The sequence below is a fragment of the Triticum urartu genome, chromosome 6A (genome assembly GCF_056163025.1).
Source record: "Triticum urartu cultivar PI428250 chromosome 6A, HENAU_Tu73, whole genome shotgun sequence".
In the NCBI taxonomy this organism is placed as follows: Eukaryota; Viridiplantae; Streptophyta; class Magnoliopsida; order Poales; family Poaceae; genus Triticum; species Triticum urartu.
Genome location: NC_141878.1, coordinates 583,637,230 through 583,657,991, shown reverse-complemented (window position 1 = coordinate 583,657,991; position 20,762 = coordinate 583,637,230). Strand labels below are relative to the sequence as shown.

The 20,762-nt window shown below is 49.7% G+C and overlaps 1 protein-coding gene and 1 pseudogene across 2 annotated transcripts; both read left to right on the top strand.

The window, feature by feature from the left end:
- Window positions 1-964: 964 nt before the first annotated feature.
- LOC125517026 (pre-mRNA-processing-splicing factor 8A-like) lies at window positions 965-5,269 on the top strand (annotated as a pseudogene). Its single transcript, XR_015609308.1, has 8 exons — window positions 965-985; window positions 1,077-1,216; window positions 1,430-1,531; window positions 1,642-2,737; window positions 3,211-4,435; window positions 4,579-4,639; window positions 4,723-4,760; window positions 4,877-5,269. The product of XR_015609308.1 is annotated as a pre-mRNA-processing-splicing factor 8A-like (transcript).
- Window positions 5,270-14,686: 9,417 nt separating this feature from the next.
- Window positions 14,687-18,490, top strand: LOC147966653 (uncharacterized). The gene is made up of 2 exons (XM_087530906.1): window positions 14,687-15,318; window positions 15,946-18,490. The coding sequence occupies exons 1-2, from the start codon at window positions 14,687-14,689 to the stop codon at window positions 18,488-18,490; spliced, it is 3,177 nt and encodes a 1,058-aa protein (XP_087387032.1).
- The last annotated feature ends 2,272 nt before the right edge of the window (window positions 18,491-20,762 follow it).

Below are 20,762 nucleotides of genomic sequence, written 5' to 3'. Positions count from 1 at the left end.
CTTGCAAAATTTTGGATTTAGTTAGGTGATTATGATCTCGAACCAAAATTCACATTGTATGATAAAATTTTACGTGGATTTAGTTAGATGACTATGATCTTGAGATAGTAAAAAATGTTAGGTGGATTATGAGATTTTAGGTCTAATATGAGCATGGCTACTACTATATTGGTGGATAAATAGATCTTCAATCACTCTTGCAACAATATGGATTTAGTTAGGTGATTATGATCTTGAACCAAAATTCACGGTGGATTTAGTTATGTGACTGTGATCTTGAGGAGTCAAAAAAGTTTGGATTATGAGATTTTAGGTCTAGTATGAGCATGGATACTATTATATTGGTGGATGAATATATTTTCAATCAATCTTGCAACTATTTGGATTTAGTTAGGTGATTGTGATATTGAACTAAAGTTCATGGTGGATTATGAAATTTTAGGTGGATTTAGTTAGGTGATTGTGATCTTGAGGAGATAGTAAAACATGTTCGGTTGATTATGAGATTTTAGGTCTAGTATGAGCATGGCTATTATTATATTGGTGGATAAACATATCTTCAGTTAATTTTGAAACAATTTGGATTTAGTTAGGTTATTGTGATCTTGAAGCATATTTAACAATGAACTACGAGTTTTTCTTTGATTTAGTTACGTGATTGTGATCTTGCGGAGATTGTCAAAAATGTTCGGTGGATTATGAGATTTTAGGTCTAGTAAGTGAGCATTATGATTACTCTATTGATGCATAAGTAGATCTTTAGGGATCGGCTGGTGGACAGTACGAAACAACCGGACTTGTGGAAGATGTCGTCCAAGAGACACCGGTGACGATGTACATAGCACCCGAAGGCCATCCCCACAAACAGTAACCATCGCCCAACACCACGCCACCCCAAGCCTCGCAAGACCACCAAGGCAACCAATACCACAAACACTCAGGCAACAATTCCAAGGAAGGGACGATGGCGCGCCGCCGCTCCCAGGTCTGGCGAAGTGGACCTAGGGGACGGTCAAGGCCTCCAGGGAGGAGACGGCGCCCACAAACGTCGCCATTGTTCTCAGCCACTGCTGCAGCTGCAGCCACGCAGGGATTTTCCTGGAGCACCTTGCCACCAACTGTGCAGCCGCGAAGCAGAGCACGTCTTCGATCAGAAAGCACATCTCCAAGCCAAGCTTAGTTCCTGCGTCAAAGGATGTCTTCGATCAGAAAGCCAGTAACAAGTATTGGATTGATGTGCAACTAAGATGGGGAGACTACGATTCACATGACATAGAACGTTACACAAGAACAAAATTTGTGGACTACCCGACAGATAATATGTCCATCTACCCTTCTCCCACTGGTATGGTTTTGAGTATCCATTAACTGCCAATTTCTTGCCTTGTCTGAGTCTTCTGTGCTTAATGTTGATTAATATTTCTTTCAGTGGTGATGATTGGACTGATCTAGTTTATAATTTGCACTCTGCTTTTGGTAACTGCTTCCCGGGGTGAAAGCCCCTCCTCTAGCAAGCAATGAACTCATGAAGGTAATAACCATGCTAACTGTAACAAATCTAGCTCTATGCCAATATCTCTGTTGTAGTAAAAAATGTCTTATTTAATAAATGACATGCTTGTTTATTTTCTCTTTTGACAGTCAAATCCTGCTATGTATGTGCTGAGGGAGAGAATAAGAAAGAGTCTTCAATTTTCCCTTTATTTCGCTTTTAGCTCTAGTTTTCTTGCAATTATGGCATAACTGCGCAGCATCACAACTTCGAAGACTTGAATGAAAATGGATTATAATCTGCAGGTCATCCACAGAAGTGTACGGGCAGGACAAAAGCGTCTTGGGCAGCTAGCCAAGTGGAAAACAGCCGAGGAGGTTGCTACACTAGTTCGATCACTTCCCGTTGAAGAGCAACCAAAGCAAATTATTGTGACAAGGAAGTGTATGTTGGAAGTCCATGTGTCATTCCAAGCTTGCTTGAAGATTGACAAGTTTTCTCTCAAGGCTACGGAACCGCAGATGGTTCTTTATAACATATACGATGACTGGTTGAAAAGTATCTCGTCCTACACTGCATTCTCTCATCTTGTGCTTATACCACGAGCATCACATGTCAATAATGAGAAGGCCAAGATGTTGCTGAAGCCCGACAAGGCAATGGTTACGGAACCGCATCATATCTGGGCCATCAATCTTTGACTGATGAGTAGTGTCTGAAGGTGGAATGTGCGCTCAGGGTCTCACTCTTTCAGATTATGGAAAGAAAAACAATGTTAATACTTCTGCTCCACCGTCACAGCAGAGGCAACAGATAGCCGAGATTGAGAAACAGGTAAAACTGATTCAAAGTAGTGATGCATGGTTGCAGCTCCTGAGAAATACAGACAGACCACTCAGTTTATTGCAAGTATTTCTTCAATTCAGTTTATTACCGGATGTAGTTATTTGAAAAAATGCAATATTCTTGAGTCGTTCACAATTTGCATTCATGGGTGCAGTTTATTTCATGGCAAAGAAGATTGGTTATATGAACTTATATCAGAGAAGTGCACCTACGTAGAATCTAGGGACACAGGATGCAGGTTTCCTGTATGGGCAGGATAATCACCAAGTGGAGATGAGATGCATATCCATTCCGCCACAGCATGGTGAGTTGGCCGGCAAATCTCCCAGATCATGAGTTCCTTGCTGACTTGGAGCCGTTGGGACCCAGACGAATGAAGCTCCTCAGCTACCACCTCAGGTTTGTCTCCTACCATTTGTATCTTCAAACCCAACCTTGTGATTCTTATCCAGAATCAAAATTAAGTAGCTGAATTTCAGTGTACAATTCTGTAATGCCTGATCAAGCAGATTTATGTCTTCCCAGGAGAGACAGACATTCGAATTCTGAATGTGAATATTAAAATGCATGTTATACAAAATTCAAACTTTCCAACTCACACTGCACTGTACATACAAATTTATTGCTGTTGGTTCTTTTGTTTCTTGTGCATTTTACAAGTAATTTTTTCCCCCTGGGATAGTTTCAGTGCTGAATTGTTGGATCTGTTGTTTTTGGCAAATTCTGGCAGTATAGTCCTTTTTTGCCTGTGAGCCAGTGTCGCTACTGAACTGTATTCTCTGTAGTTTCTTTCTTGCACATTCTGTTACAGAGTGCTTTTTTTTGGTATGATCCATCATATACTGAACTGTTCGTTCTGTTGTTCGTTGCAGGATTTGACATCACATGCTAAAATTTTGGAGAGAAGAACAAGCAGTGGGATGGTGACAAGTGCATCATTTTGACCTGTCGGTGAACATCTTCGGTCAGTGGTTATGCTTGCGAGAACAAAAAACCTATCGTGGTCAGTGGTCATTGCTTGTCAAACTAAATCGTTATCGTCAAGCAGATGTTTTGCTTGGTGTTGTCATCTTTGTCTCGTTGTTGCTTTGTGATTTGAGCTGCTTTGTTGAAGCATCTGGTTGCTCTTGTTCTTAAGATTGGACTAGTTGCAGATTTATGTTGCTAGATTGGATTACTTGCAGATTTCTGAGAGCAAATCAATTGTTCTGGGCCTGGGGATGGTGATGCCTTGAAGAGTGTGGTCAAAGCGAGCCAGGAGATCACCATCCCCACGCCCTATCATTTGATCATCAATAGAAACGCTGCAGCATCAACATTACTTTTAACCATCTTGGCACTGACGATGATGCCTCACACCTAGAGATAGACGCATGGAAATAAGACTGCTGTTGGATCATATCAATATGAGCCTCCTTTCTGATCTTATGCACAATCCTTCACAGTACAGGACTGCCTTTGCTGTTCTGAGCCTTGTTGCGTGCGTGCGTGTTTCTTCTTCTTTTTGACTACAGTTGTTTTGTCAGTAACTTGGATTATGAGGCAATGGATGATTTCAACTCACTATATCTTGCGGATACTTTGAGTGCCTCAAAGCACTAGTTTGTCGATATATTACTGTTAGACATTCAAATGTACTAGATTAAGTAAGGGAAAGAAAGGCAACTTACCAAGCAAAGCGTTGTACGAAAATGCAGCAGCAGTTGTGGGCATGTCAAACAAAATGTAATTTTGTTTTCATGTTGTATCGCTTGTATTGGTAAACATGCACACAAACTTGATGATTTTGTATTATCCTGTAACTTTCTTCAGATTTTCTTTTTGTTAAAGAAAATCACGGATCAGGTTCAGTCTTGTGACCTTCACAGTTAGTACTAGCTCACGTACCTCATCATAGTGGACTGCTCACTTAAACTCTTGGTTATTACTTATGTGCACGGTATCTGATTAGATCATGGCACATTGTTATCATCACAACTAACTCATCTCCGAGTTGTTTACATAAAGACCTCAATCAATGGCAGTCTCGACTCTACACTGTGGTCTCTGGTATCGGCTAGCTTCACTGAATATTTCTTTTACTGAAGAACATCCAAGGTACATACACAAACCAAACTCTGCTGGCTTCACTGGATATTTTTACTCCTGTCAGTTTGCAGTAGAGAGAGATGCATAGATGGTTTTCCTCAGTGTGGTGCTTATGTGCTTGTCTTGCTGTTTGGTTGTGTATGGCTCACAAGACCAAAAGCTCTGCATCATCCTCTACAAGCAGAACAGAACCACCATGGTTGTGTGCCGCTGGTGCGTATGATTTGAAACGGCATCAAAAACTGGTACTTTCGTTTGTCTCTAGTACTGACCATCTCTTGTGATCCTTGATGCAGGCCGCCGAGTACCAATTCTACTACGATGATTTCCACCGGTACTGCCGCATGGCTTCTCTGCAAACTTGTTACCTCTTTCTTCTCTTTGTCAGTAATTCAGGGATTTTCTTTTTTTGGAATGAAGATGTCGAATAACTTTTTGTTGGGTCTGCAGAGGGTGTGGGTGTCGTCTACGTTAGCTCAGGTGTTGGCTTGTTTTTTTGATCAAGATCAACTCTTGGAAGCTCTAGAAGGTTGACGAGTATGGGTTCTACTTTAGTGTCCTACCCTACACGAGCTTCTGTACTCTAGGTATGATACTGGCCCTTGCTTGGCTATTGTCATGCATTTTCTTTTATTCTTTACAGCTTATCTATGTTTGCTTATTTGTTAGTTGGTTCTGATTCCTGAATAATTATCCATACAATGGTGTATGCTTGTGAAAACTGAATATGTGGCATGTGAAAGAGGAATGCAATTTTGTTTTCATATTTTAGCTCCGAAGGACCATGACTTGCATCAGTTGTTCTGGTAAACGTGAACAAAACTTGATGATCTTGTAATATCATGTAACCTTGCTTCAGATTTTCTTTTTGTTAATGAACACACCTTTTATTTTCCAGCATAGCTCTAGCTCACATATCAGGTTCAGTCTCATAATTAGTACTAGCACACGTACCCCATGAAAATGAAATGCTAACTTGAACTTTTGATTATTTTAAAGCATTTTTTCAAATTCTCAAACATTTTTTATATTTTAAATTCTTGAACACTTTGTGAGACCGGTCGGACCCTTTCCCGGACCCTGCGCAAGCGGGAGCTACATGCACCGGGCAGCCCTTTAAATTCTTGAACATTTTGTATATTTTGAAGCATTTTTAAAAAAAATCAAACATTTTTTTTGGGGGGGGGGGGGGGGAATTAAATTCATGAGCATTTTCTCAATCCAGAAAAATATTTAAAATTCCTTGAAAAAATTAAGAACTTTATGAAATCCTGAAGATTTTTTAAAGAAGCAAAAAATAAAAACAGAAAAAAGGAAATGAAAAAAATAGGAGCGCCCCGCCCCACATATGGGCTAGCGTAAAACGCGCACGGGAACGTGGGCTGTGCGTGGGCTCCTTTCGGGAGCCTCCCCAACGATCACATGGGGTGGGTTGAGAGGGCGCCATTTGCATGCTCTCAGCCACCGCCATGTTGTTGCGCTCTAGGTGCTTCCTCTGGATTTTGTTTTTATTTCATTTTTCCACACATATTTTTGGCTTTTTAAATGGTTTTTTCCCAGGTTCTTTCAACTTTTCAGTTTTTCACTGGTCTTTCTTAGTTTTTTGACAAAAAATGAGAAAAGAAATTTGTGTGAAAAACATGTTTTTTTTGTGAGAGACTCGGAAACGGAAAAAATACTTTTTTTTTCTTTCGTGAGAGACATGATTTTGCTTCTGCAAGAGGCACAGCCGTGCCATTTCAGAAAAGGAAAAAGAATGTTTTCATTTTTTTTTCTGTGAGAAGCACGGTTTTGCTTTGGTGAGAGACATGGCCGTGCCTCTCGAAAACTAAAAAAAAAACATGTTTTCTCTTTTTTGTTCTTTCATGAGAGACACCATTTTGCTTCCGTGAGAGGCACGACCATGCCTCCCGGAAACGAGAAAAAACGCGTTCTCTCATTTTTTCTACGAGAGGCACGATTTTTCTTTCGTGAGAGGCACGGATTTGCTTCCAGGAGAGGCGAGGTAGTGCCTCTCGAAAATGTTTTTTTTTGTGATTTTTTCGTCAAATGTATCAACACGGGATCTAGTTTTGAAGATCTCAACGCGAGTAATCCAACGGTGAAAACGGTTTGAGATTTGGGCGCATAGTTTAAGAAATAAAACGTTTTGAATAAATGATTAAAAAAAGAAAACTCTCAGGTTACGACAAGTGGCGCACATACAGCGTCACTTGTCGAAAACTTAGAAAGGTGGGAGTGATATTTACAAGAAGTACTCTTTAATTACTAATTTCGGGGAATAAGAGGTCTCTCGTGGGACGCCTTGAAAGTAAAACATACCCAGGATTGATTATTACCACGCAAAGCGGACATAGAAATGAATTGCGCCTCTGGTTGGGGCTTGTGTGGGGGCTTTGTTCTATTACTCGCATTCTCAGCTCTTTTCTAGTTTTTAAAGTCTATTTATGAAGTTTTGGGTCTAATAAGGATGTCCACACATCATGATTATACTTGTGTGGATAGATTTCTCGTATACGGACGCGACTAACCACCAGTCGACTGGTGGTTAGCGACAAATCCGCACGATCGAAAACCTGCATCCCTCCCTGCGCGTGACCCACTGTTCGACCCATTTTTGTACCATTTAAGTCAAAATCGTTATGTGTGGCACTTTAAAAAAAAAGAGAGAGAGCCATGCATATTCACACATACTTGCATACCAATCATTAGCAGCTAATCGTTTCTTCATACGCATGTAGGTACAGTTAGTTTGTTTAGCTCGTATATCCATCCATACATGCACGTAAGCATATCATCAACGCATGCGCAAGTACACATACATGAATACCGGCGCCCTGGCCGGCGTGTATTTATACATCTCCGAATACCTACGTGTACCTCAGCTTGGAAATCATGTACCATCGGCGATCAGGTATGTACGTATTGTTTTTCTTTTGATTTTCTTTTGCATGCAGACTTGTAGGAAGTACGGTCTATACACAGCCTGGCTATATGCGGCGTCCGCGACAGCCGGTACGTACGCCTGGTTAGCCCGTCGGAGTGTGCACGTCAAAAAAAAGAAGAAGAAGATAAGCATCAACGGAGCTGCTGAGACTACGCAAACGATTCATCTCTATCTAGTCCACAGAAATCGGAACGACCAAACGGTTGCTGCACCATCGCCGTAGCTACCCCTGTCGGCCTATAAATACAGGGGAGGCAATAGCGAGAGGGGGGGAGACCCAGCCCACGAACACATCTCACGCACGCACAGACGGAGAGACGCCACAAGGCCGCCGCCCTTCACAACGCACCCATCCATCAAGAGATCCATCCATTCATCACGCACATCCATTCGTCGCCGGTGCTACATCCATCCGTCGCCGGCGCACTCACCAGCCACCAAGCACGCATCCATCCAACTCACCAGCCAGCCATCATGCCCATCCATCCAACACACGGCAAACCCCTCACGCCCATCCATCCAACACACGGCAAACCCCTCACAAAACACCAGAGGCAAAACGCATCTTGCAGGAACCGCAGCCGCAACGGAGACCGGCGGCCATCCGTACAAGGGCGGCAAGGACTTCGGCGACATGAACACCAAGCTCACGTTTCCGAAGGGTGAGATTTTGATCTAATACATCTATTTCCTTCTGTCTCCTCTCTAGCATGCATGCGCTACGCGGAAAATATGTGCCGGTCACCGGAGATGACCCTCGTGTGATCCCATCGCCGCCGCCGGAGATGACGGCTCCGAAACAGCAAACTGCACCGACACCGCCGGAGATCGTCTACGCCAAGCCTTTTATTTTCAGGTGTCATGTTCTTAGCTGGAGATGACTTAGGAGTTGCCGGAGCTCGCCAACTACGCGGCTCAACCGCTAGCCCCGGCGCTCTACCATGGCGGCCTTCATGGCGCTCGGCGAATAGCCCACGGTGTACAGGTCGCGACGCACAGATTGCGACGAACAGGACCACTGTGAACAGGTTCACGGCAAAGGATACACAGGCGTACAGGTTTTGCATCACGTTCTTGGAGGAGACGGCATGGCGGGACCGGAGCTCGCTGACGACGCAGCCCGAGTCTCGCTTTTCCCTTCATGACGCATAGATTGCGATGAACAAGGCCACGGTGGACAGGTTTTGTGTCGCACTCTTGGAGGGGACGGTGCGGTGGAACCAGAGCTCGCCGACAATGCAGCCCCCGCCTTTCCCATCACGACGTACAGATCCTTGGTGGAACCAATATCTGCAACGACGGGTCTAAGACCGGTTCTTCCTTTAGGGGGCCCGCGTCCCCGACGAACGGGTCAATGGCGTACAGATCCATCACTGAACCAAAGATTGCAACGACGCTGTCCAAGACCGGTCCCTCCTTCGAGAGGCGCACCCACTATGGCGGACAGGTCCTTAGTGTACAGGTCCATGGCATCGCCGGCGCACAGGTCACTCTTTCGCGTAGTACCAGCCCAAGGCGACGCGGCCTTTGCGACACCACTTTCCACGGCCCTGTGAGGCGGCGCCTTTGCCTTGGCAGACCGCCAAATACTTGGCGTCTAGCCAAGATGAGGCGCCAACCACCCCGGCCACGCCAATGTGAGCGTGTGTCCGTTAGTTTTTACACTGACACCTGTCTCCCCAAACCGTTACTCCCGCAAGGCGTAGCCTCTTGAACACCCTGATGAAGCAACAGGTCATCAAGAAGTCTGAGCCGACCGCGACCCATGCTACCCCAACACCAACTACTCCAATGCCGCCAAGACCGACGAGGCACGACGGCCAGGGCAGGCGCGGCCACCGCTAAGGCCACGCCACTTGCGGCGCGTGTACCGACGAGGACACGGGCTCTGCCGCTGCCCACACACACATCACCATCATCATGCATGGAGGACGAGAAGCAAAGACAACGAAGACGACCACACAGCTTAATCGGAGGTATCTCGCGAAGCAACCCGCGGGAGTAATTAACCGGGAGCCTTCCGAGGCCCCGGGAATCAGGAGACCGCAATCGCCACAGTCAGGCAGGCCACACTAGTAGGCCACGGAGCGCATATGTAAAGGGATCTTGTAATTTTGTTTCTCCAGTGAGAGATTAATAAAGTGCATGTTTCCCTCTGTTTATTTGTGTACTTAGTACACTGGCACGCCCACAATTTTTTATTTCCCCTGGCGTGTAGAGAGATAATAACACGATAACCATCGTTGTTTGTTATTATTTTTCTTGTCAAACAAAATGGCACGCCCGGTGGGACCTGGTTCTCCTCCCATCTCTGCTTCGCTGTGGTCGTCTGAATCGTCTTCGCCCGTCTCCCAATCCACATAGCATGCTGCATGACAAGGCATCGGCGAGGATTTCTGTTGATCGAGATCCCTTTTTCTGCAGGTGGACTCTCACACGGAAGCAACTGGGAGCCATCGGTGCTTCAGTTTGGATCGATGCCAGCAATGATGGTCATCGAGCTCGGTGACAAGGTCTACGTGCATGAAGCTCAAGATCCTGCGCAGTTCCAAACTGTGCAATCGAGGAAGGCGCAAAGGCGGGAGGCCGCCAAGGCGAAAAAGGAGTGTCGCGAGCTAATGCTCGAGGCACGTGCCTTATTGAAGGAGTCGACAAGGGCGGATATGAAAGGAGACGTGGAGGCGGCTCAACGCCTTCGCGCCAAGGCTGCCAACAGGCGGGCAAGAGCGGCGTCCCATCACGCCCCTACCCCATTTCCACACTAGAAGCCTTCACGACCAGCACCCCGACGCATCGAGGTTGAGCTGCTCGAAGGTTTGGAGGCCATCGCCCAGAACTTGCGGAAACTCATGGCGAACGCACGTTTGTCGGAAAGCCCGCACCCTCTTCGGAACTATAGGAGGAAGTATCGCAAGGTACAACGACTCCACCAGCAAATTACCTCACGCCTTGCTCAGAGCACGGTGCCTGAGGAGGATTGGTCCCTCGGAGCAAGGGACTTGGCAGACAAGGTGTTCAGCAAATTACCTCCGCGGTTGATGGAGACTATAGGAGCACCCAGGCCCCTCCGTACGACTTGTTCCCTGATGACTGGGCGCACGAGCCAACCAAGATCAAGCAGCTGGTGAGGCGGGCCATTATGAAGGAGTTCTGGAAGCGGCGTTCACGCAAGGAGCCTGTTCTACCGGGCCCTATAGTCTCCATCAACCTTGAAGATACTCGACGGGGGGCATGGGCGCCATGCCTCCACACCTCCACGGTTGACGGACGATCTCTCACCAACAACAACAGGTTTTCTGTCTTTCGCCATGAAGCACCAGTGCCACGTGACGAAGACCTGCGGCGAGAATTTCGCCAACTCCAAGAGCAGATGAACAACATCCAGAGGCGGCTACTTGATCCCGCGGCACCAAGTACATCATCAACACAGGGTGCAGGAGGGACCAGACGTCAAGCCCTGAGTCATCGCCCTCAACATGAGCGCCACACGTTGGCACCTCGACGACCATCGTCACCAACCCGACACTTTCAACAACGGAGGCATCCCAACATGCCCCCACATTGGAACCGATGGTCAAGACACCAGGAGGAAGAAAGGAACACACAGCCCACTCAGCAATGGCGACCACGGGAACCTTCGCGATCGGCGCTTCCACCACGACCATCTTCTCCCAGGCGGGGAGATCGACCACAACTACAGGTAACGATGGACAGGACTTCCTCATCCACGCGACGACCTGCACCACCACTTCTCCCCATGCCACCAGTGCCAGTAAGGGCTGGCGGCGTGCCGACGGATAACCAACGCAAGCGCGAGAGGCGCCGGAGAAACCACCAAGTTCTATATAAAGAACTAGAGGACTTAGTCCTTCGACACACCCAGGTACGCCTACGACCCGATGGCGCGGTCGTTCAAGAAAATGACAGAATCAGGTTCCGCATCTCCCCCGACTTAGAACGACACGAGCGGTATAACTACCTGCTCAGTCGTTTGGCGCCGAAACCGCGCAAGTCCTCCACAAGCAGTGCAGAGCAAAGGAGCAAGGAGATGCCTTCTTCATCCCTTCCCCCAAAAGACGGTGAACAGGTGAAGGTGGCCATGACACCACCCCCATTGGAGGACTGGAAGACACCACCCCCGACGGCCACACCAATGGACGGCATTGAAGTAACCAAGTTTACGACCTCCACCAACAACGAAGCGGCTCCTGATGCTACATCCAAGTCCGCTCTCGAACCAGACGCAACACTTCCCATGAATCCTCCTCTTGTTCCTTCGGATAGGTTGGACCAAGATGGGGAGGCTAATAAGCTTCAGCACGAGGCAGACAAAGCGAAGGAGCCAGTTGAGAAGAACCTTGCTTTGTGTGGTACACTAGGAGTGCAACCCAGTCAAGAATCAAGTAATGGATGGCGACCTCTTCGCATCACCCAGGAGTTTGGCTATCCTTCAGATGAAGAGATAGTGCCAAACCCTAAAGCGGACTTCTGGAAGACTTTCTTACCCCGCCTCGGCCATGTGTGTGCATGGTTCAAAGGAGCAGGGGGGCCCTAAGACAAGCTCTTCGACATCACAAGAAGGTGCAAGATCCAAGGCCCCATGTCTTCCTGTAACTGCAGGCAAAGGATCGCTAGCGGATGGAAGCACTTCACGACATCGAGACATATCACCACGCCGCTACACCGACATCAAGGCTCGTCTTCCTGAAGACCCTAATGAACTTCACCAGGTTGCAAGTCGGCCTGGAGCGAACACGCGACTGAGGTCCATTGCACGTCAGAGTGTAACTGATGGGCCTGCTGAAGGTGGAGAGCACCAAGATGACCCTGACGACGAAGAGAGCTTCTCTGACTCATCTTCTTTGCCTTCGTTGGAGAGGCACCCGAACTCCCCTCCTTACCAAGAGCTTATCCCGTCTGATTTCTCAGACTCCGAAGATGGCATTAGAGATCTCCACACCGTGCCAGTTCGCATGGTGAACAGTGGCGGTGCCCCTGAAGATCCCGGTGCCGTCGTCCAGGAGCCAGGTGCCGCCAATGCAGTAGCTGCGCGTCAAGCTTCCTTAGAAGAACAGGTCAGGGACCAGCGGCAGGCAATCAACCAGTTGTCGTCAAAGCTTGACCAGTTCATCGAGCTCATGATGAACAACCAAGGTGCTCCATCACGAGGCGCACCGCGACGGGTGGTGGATCCACAAGAAGAAGAGCTACTTGGTGACACTCATGCAGTGCCGCCTCTTAATGATGTGCGTCAATGCCAAGACCCTAGCATGCACGCTCGACCGTTGGTTAGCCCCGTTGGTTCTGCCAACGTGGCGCCAAATGCAAGCATGTTGAAGGACTGCCACGACATTGTTGAAGATATGGTGGCCAAAAAGTTCAAGCAAATGACGATAGATCAAGCACCTCGCACCTCCGAGAGCGAGCTAGAGAAGCCTTATGAGGCGTGGCATGACATGGTGGCATACCCCTCAGGGTGGCACCCACCGAAGTTCCGCCAGTTCGATGGAACCGGTGATGCAAGGGAGCACTTGGCGTACTTTGAGGCGGCATGCGGCGACACGGCAAACAGCTCGTCACTCCTCTTGCGTCAATTTTCAGGGTCGTTAACAGGACCTGCATTCCATTGGTACAGTCGTTTAGCGGTCGGATCCATTGGAAGTTGGGCGGGCATGAAGGAAGTCTTCAAGAAGCACTTCGTCGCCATGAAGAAGGACTTCTCCATCGTTGAGCTGGCGCAAGTTCGACAACGATGAGATGAGTCCATCGACGACTACATCATCAGATTCCGCAACAGCTATGTGCACCTCGCTAGAGAGATGCACCTTGAGGACGCCATCGAGATGTGTGTCCATGGGATGCAACAACATTGGTCACTTGAGGTCTCTCGGCGCGAGCCTAGAACTTTCAGTGCCCTAAGCACAGCGGTAGCAGCCACGAAGCTTGAGTTCGAGAAATCACTGCAGATAATGGAGCTCTACAAGAATGCCAGCGCATTCGACCCTGCCAAGCGCTTCGCCGCGACATCCAAGCAAGCTAACAATGGGGGCAAGCTGAAGGCGCCGGCGGAAGTAAACACCACTAAGATCTTCTCGTCTGCACCCCAAGGCCAGGTGCCCGTCTTGGGAGCAAGAGGCGAATAGGCAGCAGGAAGACAACGCCCGTCGATCCAGGAGCTCCTCAAGAAGCAGTACATCTTCCGTCGTGAACTTGTCAAGGACATGTTCAGTCAGCTAATGGAGCATCGAGCATTGAACCTTCCAGAACCTCGGAGGCCCGATCAGGTACGGATGACTGATAATCCATTGTTTCGCCCATATCACAGGTATGTGGGTCACGTCATCGAGGATTGTGTCGCCTTCAAAGAATGGCTCCAAAGAGCTGTTAATGAGAAGAGGATCAACTTGGACTCAGAAGCCATCAACCCGGACTACCACACGGTGAACGTGGTGAGTGTGGCCTCATCCCCTGCACCAGGTCAAGAGATGGAGCACGAAGAAAAGTGGGTGCCACTCGCGCAGGTTGAAGACCAGCTATCTAGCCTCATTCTGTCCACGACGCAAGCACTTCCACTCCATCAGGGGGCAACCCCAGCCATCCACAAGGAGGACCCTTGGAGAATGGTTCGCCGGAAGCCGTACCCGAGGAGCCTTCCACCTCGACCTCCACGCGCAGCTCCCATGGCGCAAGCCACCCCAAGGATCCTAAGACGAGTTGACCCGAGTCAACGCCGCCCTCCACCAAGATTCGTCCCTAAGTCGGAGGGAAACGAGTCGTTCCCACGGCCAGGGCACGTGTTACCCACCTTGGAGCAGTTCATGCCACACGCTCGAGTGCAGGTACTGGCAAAGGGGAGGCAAGAAGACCAAGAAGGAGCTAGACCATCCCAATCATCAAACATCGAAAGCTGCAACGCCATCCTCAGCTATAGCGACACACCTAGCTCTGATTCGGAAGATGTGTTCACACCCGAAGAGCAAGAGGTGTTCCATGCTGAAGACACGAAGAAGGACATGCAAGCAGAAGAGGTGAACATGAACTTGCGTGGAGGCAAGGTTCTACCTGAGCCACTGAAGATCAAGCCAACAAGGGTGCCCAAGCCGGCTGCCTCAAAAGAGGCGCCCTTGCAAGAGGAAGTGCATGAAGAACAAGGCCAAGGGAAGACGAAGCAACATGACGTCGACTACAACATCATCGCTCACCTCAAGCGAATCCCCACACTTTTGAGTGTGCATGATGCCCTGATGATGGTGCCCGACCTTCGCACAGCCCTCATCAAGGAGCTTCAAGCTCCGGAGCTCTACTAGGTGTCCATGGCGAAGCATCGCCTCTTCTCCAATCCCCTATTCGTGAATGAAATAACATTTGACGAGGAAGACAAGCTCATAGATGATAGTGACCATAACCGACCGCTCTACGTGGAGGGTAACATTGGCACTGCACACCTTCGCAGGATCCTCATCGACCCAGGGTCTGCCGTGAATATCCTGCCCCTTCGGAGCTTGACGCGGGCTGGTTTCACAGTGGACGACTTGGAGTCCACAGATGTAATGATCTGCGGCTTCGACAACCAGGGAAAGCCAACGTTGGGCGCCATCACGGTGAAGATCCAGATGTCTACGTTCAGCTTCAAGGTGCGGTTCTTCGTCATCGAAGCGAACACCTCCTACTCGGCCCTTTTGGGGAGGCCGTGGATTCACAAGTACCACGTCGTGCCATCCACTCTTCACCAGTGCCTAAAGTTCCTCGACACCCAAGGCACGCAGCAGCGCATCATCGACAACATCTCTCCTTACACTGTGCAGGAATCTCACCATGCAGATGCAAAGTATTACTTCCCTGTAGAAGGCAGCGACCAGCAGTTTGGGCGGACGACACCTTCGGCTGATGTCTTGATCAAGCCAGGTGTGGCACCGGCGGCCGAGATAAAGCGCCTCCTCATGCCGTGCTCACCTTCCGGAGCAAAGGACTCCTTCCCGCGAAGTCACAGGAGCCAAGGACATAGGCGATCATCCTCAACAGGGCGCCATGACTCCAATCGCTCTACCCCTGCAGAGATCGGGAGCTCTACTTCGACCTCGCATGGGACAGGATCCTTTGAGCCTGTTCCAACAGCCCCGTTACTATTGAAGGCAAGATTCCCGACATCAACGTCAGTCACCCTGAGGTCGGCAATGACGCCTCGTCAGGAGGCTACCCCTTCTTCATCGACCTCGGTGCACTGAGACCCTAGTTGTTTAATACTTGGAAGCTCTGCAGGTGCCCAGGAGGGTCGAAAGATGCTAATAGGCGGCAATGATGCGCCACCAACCATCATGTTGCGGGCACGCAGGACTCCGAGGGAGGAACCCGCGCCCGCACCAGGAGTGGTTAGAACAAGAATAAAAGAGATGGAGGAAGTCGCAAGGGGAGCTCAAGGCGTGCAGCCCCCGTCACTCTACATCTCAGTGGCTTCTCCGTTGGAGGTTTAGGCGATTCCCAACTCACCCGGATGTGGAGTCCATACCATTTTCTACAAGGTTCCCCAGGTAAAACAATGTGATTCTATATGTGAGTTTCCCAAACCTTGCAGTGACCCAGAGGAGGTGCTACACACGATGAAGGCTGAGCCCAAGATGGTTCGCTTGTTGGAGAAGGCCGGGATCACTCTTCGTCGAAACAACAGGATGCCTCCACCGCCGGCTATATGTGAGGAATGGTGGAGACACGCAGAGGGCCTCGTCAAGCAAAAAGGCAAGGCCCAACCAAAGTTTGGGCTCGGCTACATCGATCTCGACGCCCCTAGCGATGAAGGGAAGCTTGGCCCCGCGCCAACACCACGAGAACCAGAAGACGAAGGGCGACCAATGCTAGAAGGGGACCTCTACAACACCAGCATGCCTTTCGGGTTGAAGAATGCTGGTGCAACATATCAGCATGCCATGACATGTGTCCTTGGCGATCTGACCCGCCCTACGGCGAAATGCTACACCTACGATGTCTCTGGAAATGAAGGGGAGGAGCCCAACGACGGAGCACGAGTCAACTGCCATGCCACGTCGGTCTCGTCGAGCAACGGCTCTGACACTTCGCTCATCCTTCCTCATCAACAACACCCCATCAACGTCGAGCCAAGTGATGATGAGGAGTTCATCTCCGCACCAGCACCCCAAGAACTCGAAGATGGAGGGCAGCCGACCATCGACGAGCTTGTGCAGGTCAACCTCGGGACTGAAGATGACCCACGCCCCACTTTTGTTAGCGCCACGCTGACAGAAGAGGAGCGAGAAGAGTACCGAAGCTTCTTGATGGAGTACCGAGATTGCTTCGCCTGGAACTACAAGGAGATGCCGGGGTTGGACCCTCGTGTCGCCACCCACAAGCTGGCCATCGACCCACAATTCCGTCCTATCAAGCAGCAACCGCGACGCTTGCGTCCGGAGCTCGAAGGTGATGTCATCGCTGAGGTAGACAAACTAATTGCTGCAGGTTTCATCAAGGAGGTCAAGTATCCACGGTGGCTCGCCAACATCGTCCCGGTGGAGAAGAAGAATGGGCAGATACGAATCTGCCAGGACTTCCGTGACTTGAATCGAGCCTGCCCCAAAGATGACTTTCCCTTGCCGATCCCGGAGATAGTCGTCGACTCCACCACGGGACACGGCGCACTATCCTTCATGGATGGTTCATCAGGCTACAACCAGATCAAGATGGATCCAGATGACGCCATCGACACCGCTTTTAGGACCCCAAAGGGCAACTTCTACTACATCGTCATGCCTTTTGGATTGAAGAACGCCGGCGCAACGTACCAACGTGCCATGACGTGCATTCTTGGTGATTTAATCCACCATTCGGTGGAGTGCTACGTCGATGACATGGTGGTCAAGACCAAAGAACGCGAGCATCATCTAGAAGATCTTCGAGTGGTCTTTGAGCGGCTACGACAACATCAACTCAAGATGAACCCGTTGAAGTGTGCCTTCGGCGTTCAGTCGGGCCTCTTCCTCGGCTTTGTCATTCGTCATCGAGGCATAGAGATCGAGCCTAAGAAGATCAAGGCCATCATCGACATGCCACCACCCCAAGATCTTAAGGAGTTGAGGTCATTGCAAGGGAAGCTAGCGTACATCCGACGCTTCATCTCCAACCTCTCCGGACGCATCCAACCCTTCTCGAGCCTCATGAAGAAAGGAGCTCCGTTCGTGTGGGATGAGGGATGCCAACGCGGCTTTGATGATATCAAAAGGTACCTCCTTAATCCACCTGTCTTGGCAGCTCCTGTCAAGGGGCGCCCACTCATTCTATACATTGCAGCGCAGCCTACTTCGGTGGGTGCTTTGTTCGCCCAAAACAATGACGAAGGGAAGGAAGTGGCCTGCTACTACTTGAGCCGCACCATGGTGGGGGCCGAGCGAAATTACTCTGCAATAGAGAAATTATGCCTGGCCCTAATCTTCGCGTTAAAGAAGTTGAGGCACTACACGCTAAAGCACCAAATCCAGCTCGTCGCAAGAGCGGACCCCGTAAGGTACGTGCTAAGTCAGCCCGCGCTCATCGGGCGACTGGGAAAATGGGCGCTTCTCATGATGGAGTTCGATATCACTTTTGTCCCTCAGAAGGCAATCAAAGGGCAAGCCTTGGCGGAGTTCCTCGCGGCGCACCCGGTGCCAGATGATTCCCCTCTCATCACCGATCTTCCTGATGAGGAGGTCTTCACCGTCGACCTCGACGCACCATGGGAGCTCTACTTCGACGGCGCCTCTCGCATGGAGGCCGATGCTGATGGAGCCCCAAGACGAAGGGCAGGCGCAGGTTTGGTGTTCAAGACGCCGGAAGGAGGGGTGATGTATCACTCATTTTCCCTCCTCAAAGAAGAATGCTCAAATAATGAGGCAGAGTATGAGGCGCTCATCTTCGCCTTCTCCTGGCGCTCTCCATGGGTGTCCGCTCCCTACGGGCCTTTGGTGACTCCCAGCTCATTGTTCGTCAAGTCAATGACATCTACGAAGTTCGCAAGCCTGAACTGGTGCCGTACTACACTGCGGCCCGGAACCTCATGGAAAAATTTCAACATGTTGAAGTGCTCCATGTCCCACGAAGCAGAAATGCGCCTGCTGATGCCTTGGCAAAACTAGCGGCAGCATTGGTGCTCCCAGATAATAAAACCATGCAGGTAAATATTGAAGAAAGGTGGCTCCTCCCAGCTATTCTGGAGCTCCTCCCGGCGGAGTACGAAGTCAACTCCATCATGACGAACACCATGGAGGAAGACGAGTGGCTGCAACCCTTCCTCGACTACTTCAAGCATGGCAGTCTCCCCGACGACCCCGTCGCGAGACGCCAACTACAACGACGACTCCCCTTTTATCTTTATGAAGCAGGTGTCCTATACAGGCGGTCTCATGGACAGGAGGTCCTACTTCGGTGCGTTAATCGAGGTGAAGCCGAGAAGATCCTCCAGGAGATGCACCATGGAGTCTGCGGCGGGCACCAAGGAGGAGCTAAGATGTATCATAGCATACGTCTTGCAGGATACTACTGGCCCATCGTCATGGCGGACTGCCTTCGAGTGGCCAGGTCATGCCACAACTGTCAAGTACATGGCGACTTCAAGCACCAGCCGCCGGTCCCGCTTCACCCTACAGTTCCCTCTTGGCCATTTGACGCCTGGGGAATTGACGTCATCGGCCTCATCGACCCTCCGTCATCCGGGGGGCATCGTTTCATCCTCGCCGCGACGGACTACTTCTCCAAATGGGTGGAAGCTGTTCCACTACGGGAGGTGAAGAGCGACAACATCATCAAGTTCCTAGAGCGAAATATCATATACCGCTTTGGGATTCCACACCGCATCACCTTTGACAATGCCAAGGCATTCAAGTCCAACAAGATGTACAGGTTCATGGAGAAGTACAAGATCAAGTGGAACTACTCCACCGGCTACTACCCTCAAGCCAATGGGGCGATCGAAGCCTTCAACAAGACGATAGGCAAGATACTCAAGAAGACGGTGACAAGACACAAGAGAGACTGGCATGATCGTCTCTTCGAGTCCTTATGGGCGTACCGCGTTATAGTCCGTACCCCGACACAGGCTACTCCATTCTCTCTCGTTTATGGGAGTGGAGCCGTACTGCCATTGGAAGTCCAGCTACCCTCTTTACGGGTGGCTCTCCAGGAAGGGCTCACCCAAGATGAACAGGTACAACTTCGTTTCCAGGAGCTTGACGCCCTTGAAGAGGAGCGACTTCATGCCCTGCAAAACCTGGAGCTCTACCGCCAGAACATGGTGAGAGCCTACGACAAGCTCGTCAAGCAGCGCGTATTCCGGAAGGGCGAGTTGGTCCTCGTGCTCCGTCGACCCATCGTCATCATGCACAAGACGAAGGGGAAGTTCGAGCCAAAGTGGGAAGGACCATATGTTGTCGAACAAGTCTATGACGGGGGTGCATACCAGCTGATTGATTCCCAGGGAGTCCGGCCTATGCCTCCAATCAACGGAAGGTTCCTTAAAAAATACTTTCCTTAAAATGTTGCCTCTTTCGTTGCCTTTTTTTTCTTGGGGAGACCCTTTTCAGTGGGCTATCGGTTCCATGATGCACTCTTCATTGCATGTTGTGGATATTTTCTTGGTCTCCCCAATTTTAACGGACTCAGTCCAACAAAAAAACTGGCTTTCCCCTACCACATCATACTGTTGATTGAAGTTTCGGCTACCCTAGGACTTGTCGGAGGGTGGCACAATGTGTCAACTTGCAGGCAGAGTGGCTCCTACACCCACAATGCACGACACGTATCAGGCGTGTGCTTTTGGAGGCAGCGGAGACGACTACTTGGGCACTTCTGAGCGCCGAGACCCCATGCCCTACATGTTTCCTGCCATGCTTCATGTTCGCAGAGACTCGCGTCCCAGGGGAGACTATAGGAAAAGATTCATGGTGGCTACATGGCCCAATGCAAGTCGGTTCGGTACGAAGCCACATGACAACCCTGGGATGCGCCACCAAAAGGCTCCAGATAAAATGCCTGAGGGTTTTCTTAGTCCACAGAGGTGAACAGGTGCCTTCCAAGTTCTCAAGGTGGGTCTTCAAGAAGTCATGGAAAAAGAGTCTTCAAGAAGTGCAAGCAGAATCCATAAACGTTCAAGCAAGTTCATGAAGTCCGCGGCCAATCAATCAATCCGCACAAAAAAATTCCTAAATCTCCAAGAAGCAATCAAAAAAAATCTCAAGAGTCTAAGAAGCAGTCAACTTGTCCCAAGCAGTACCAGACTCACTGGAAAGGAGGCGGAAGGTACACGTTCACCGCCCCTCAATAAGGCATGAAGAAAAATCGCCAATTTGTTCTCCCAAAACCATCCACCCTGAACCTACCATACCCAAGTCTCCGGGTTCATGAGGCATGTAC

Excerpts from the sequence above, each read along its gene's own strand:
- LOC147966653 (XM_087530906.1), top strand. The coding sequence starts at position 14,687 with ATGGCGAAGCATCGCCTCTTCTCCAATCCCCTATTCGTGAATGAAATA. Across the intron at positions 15,319-15,945 it reads ATAAAGCGCCTCCTCATGCC|TGACCCAGAGGAGGTGCTAC; the intron begins GTGCTCACCTTC and ends CAAACCTTGCAG.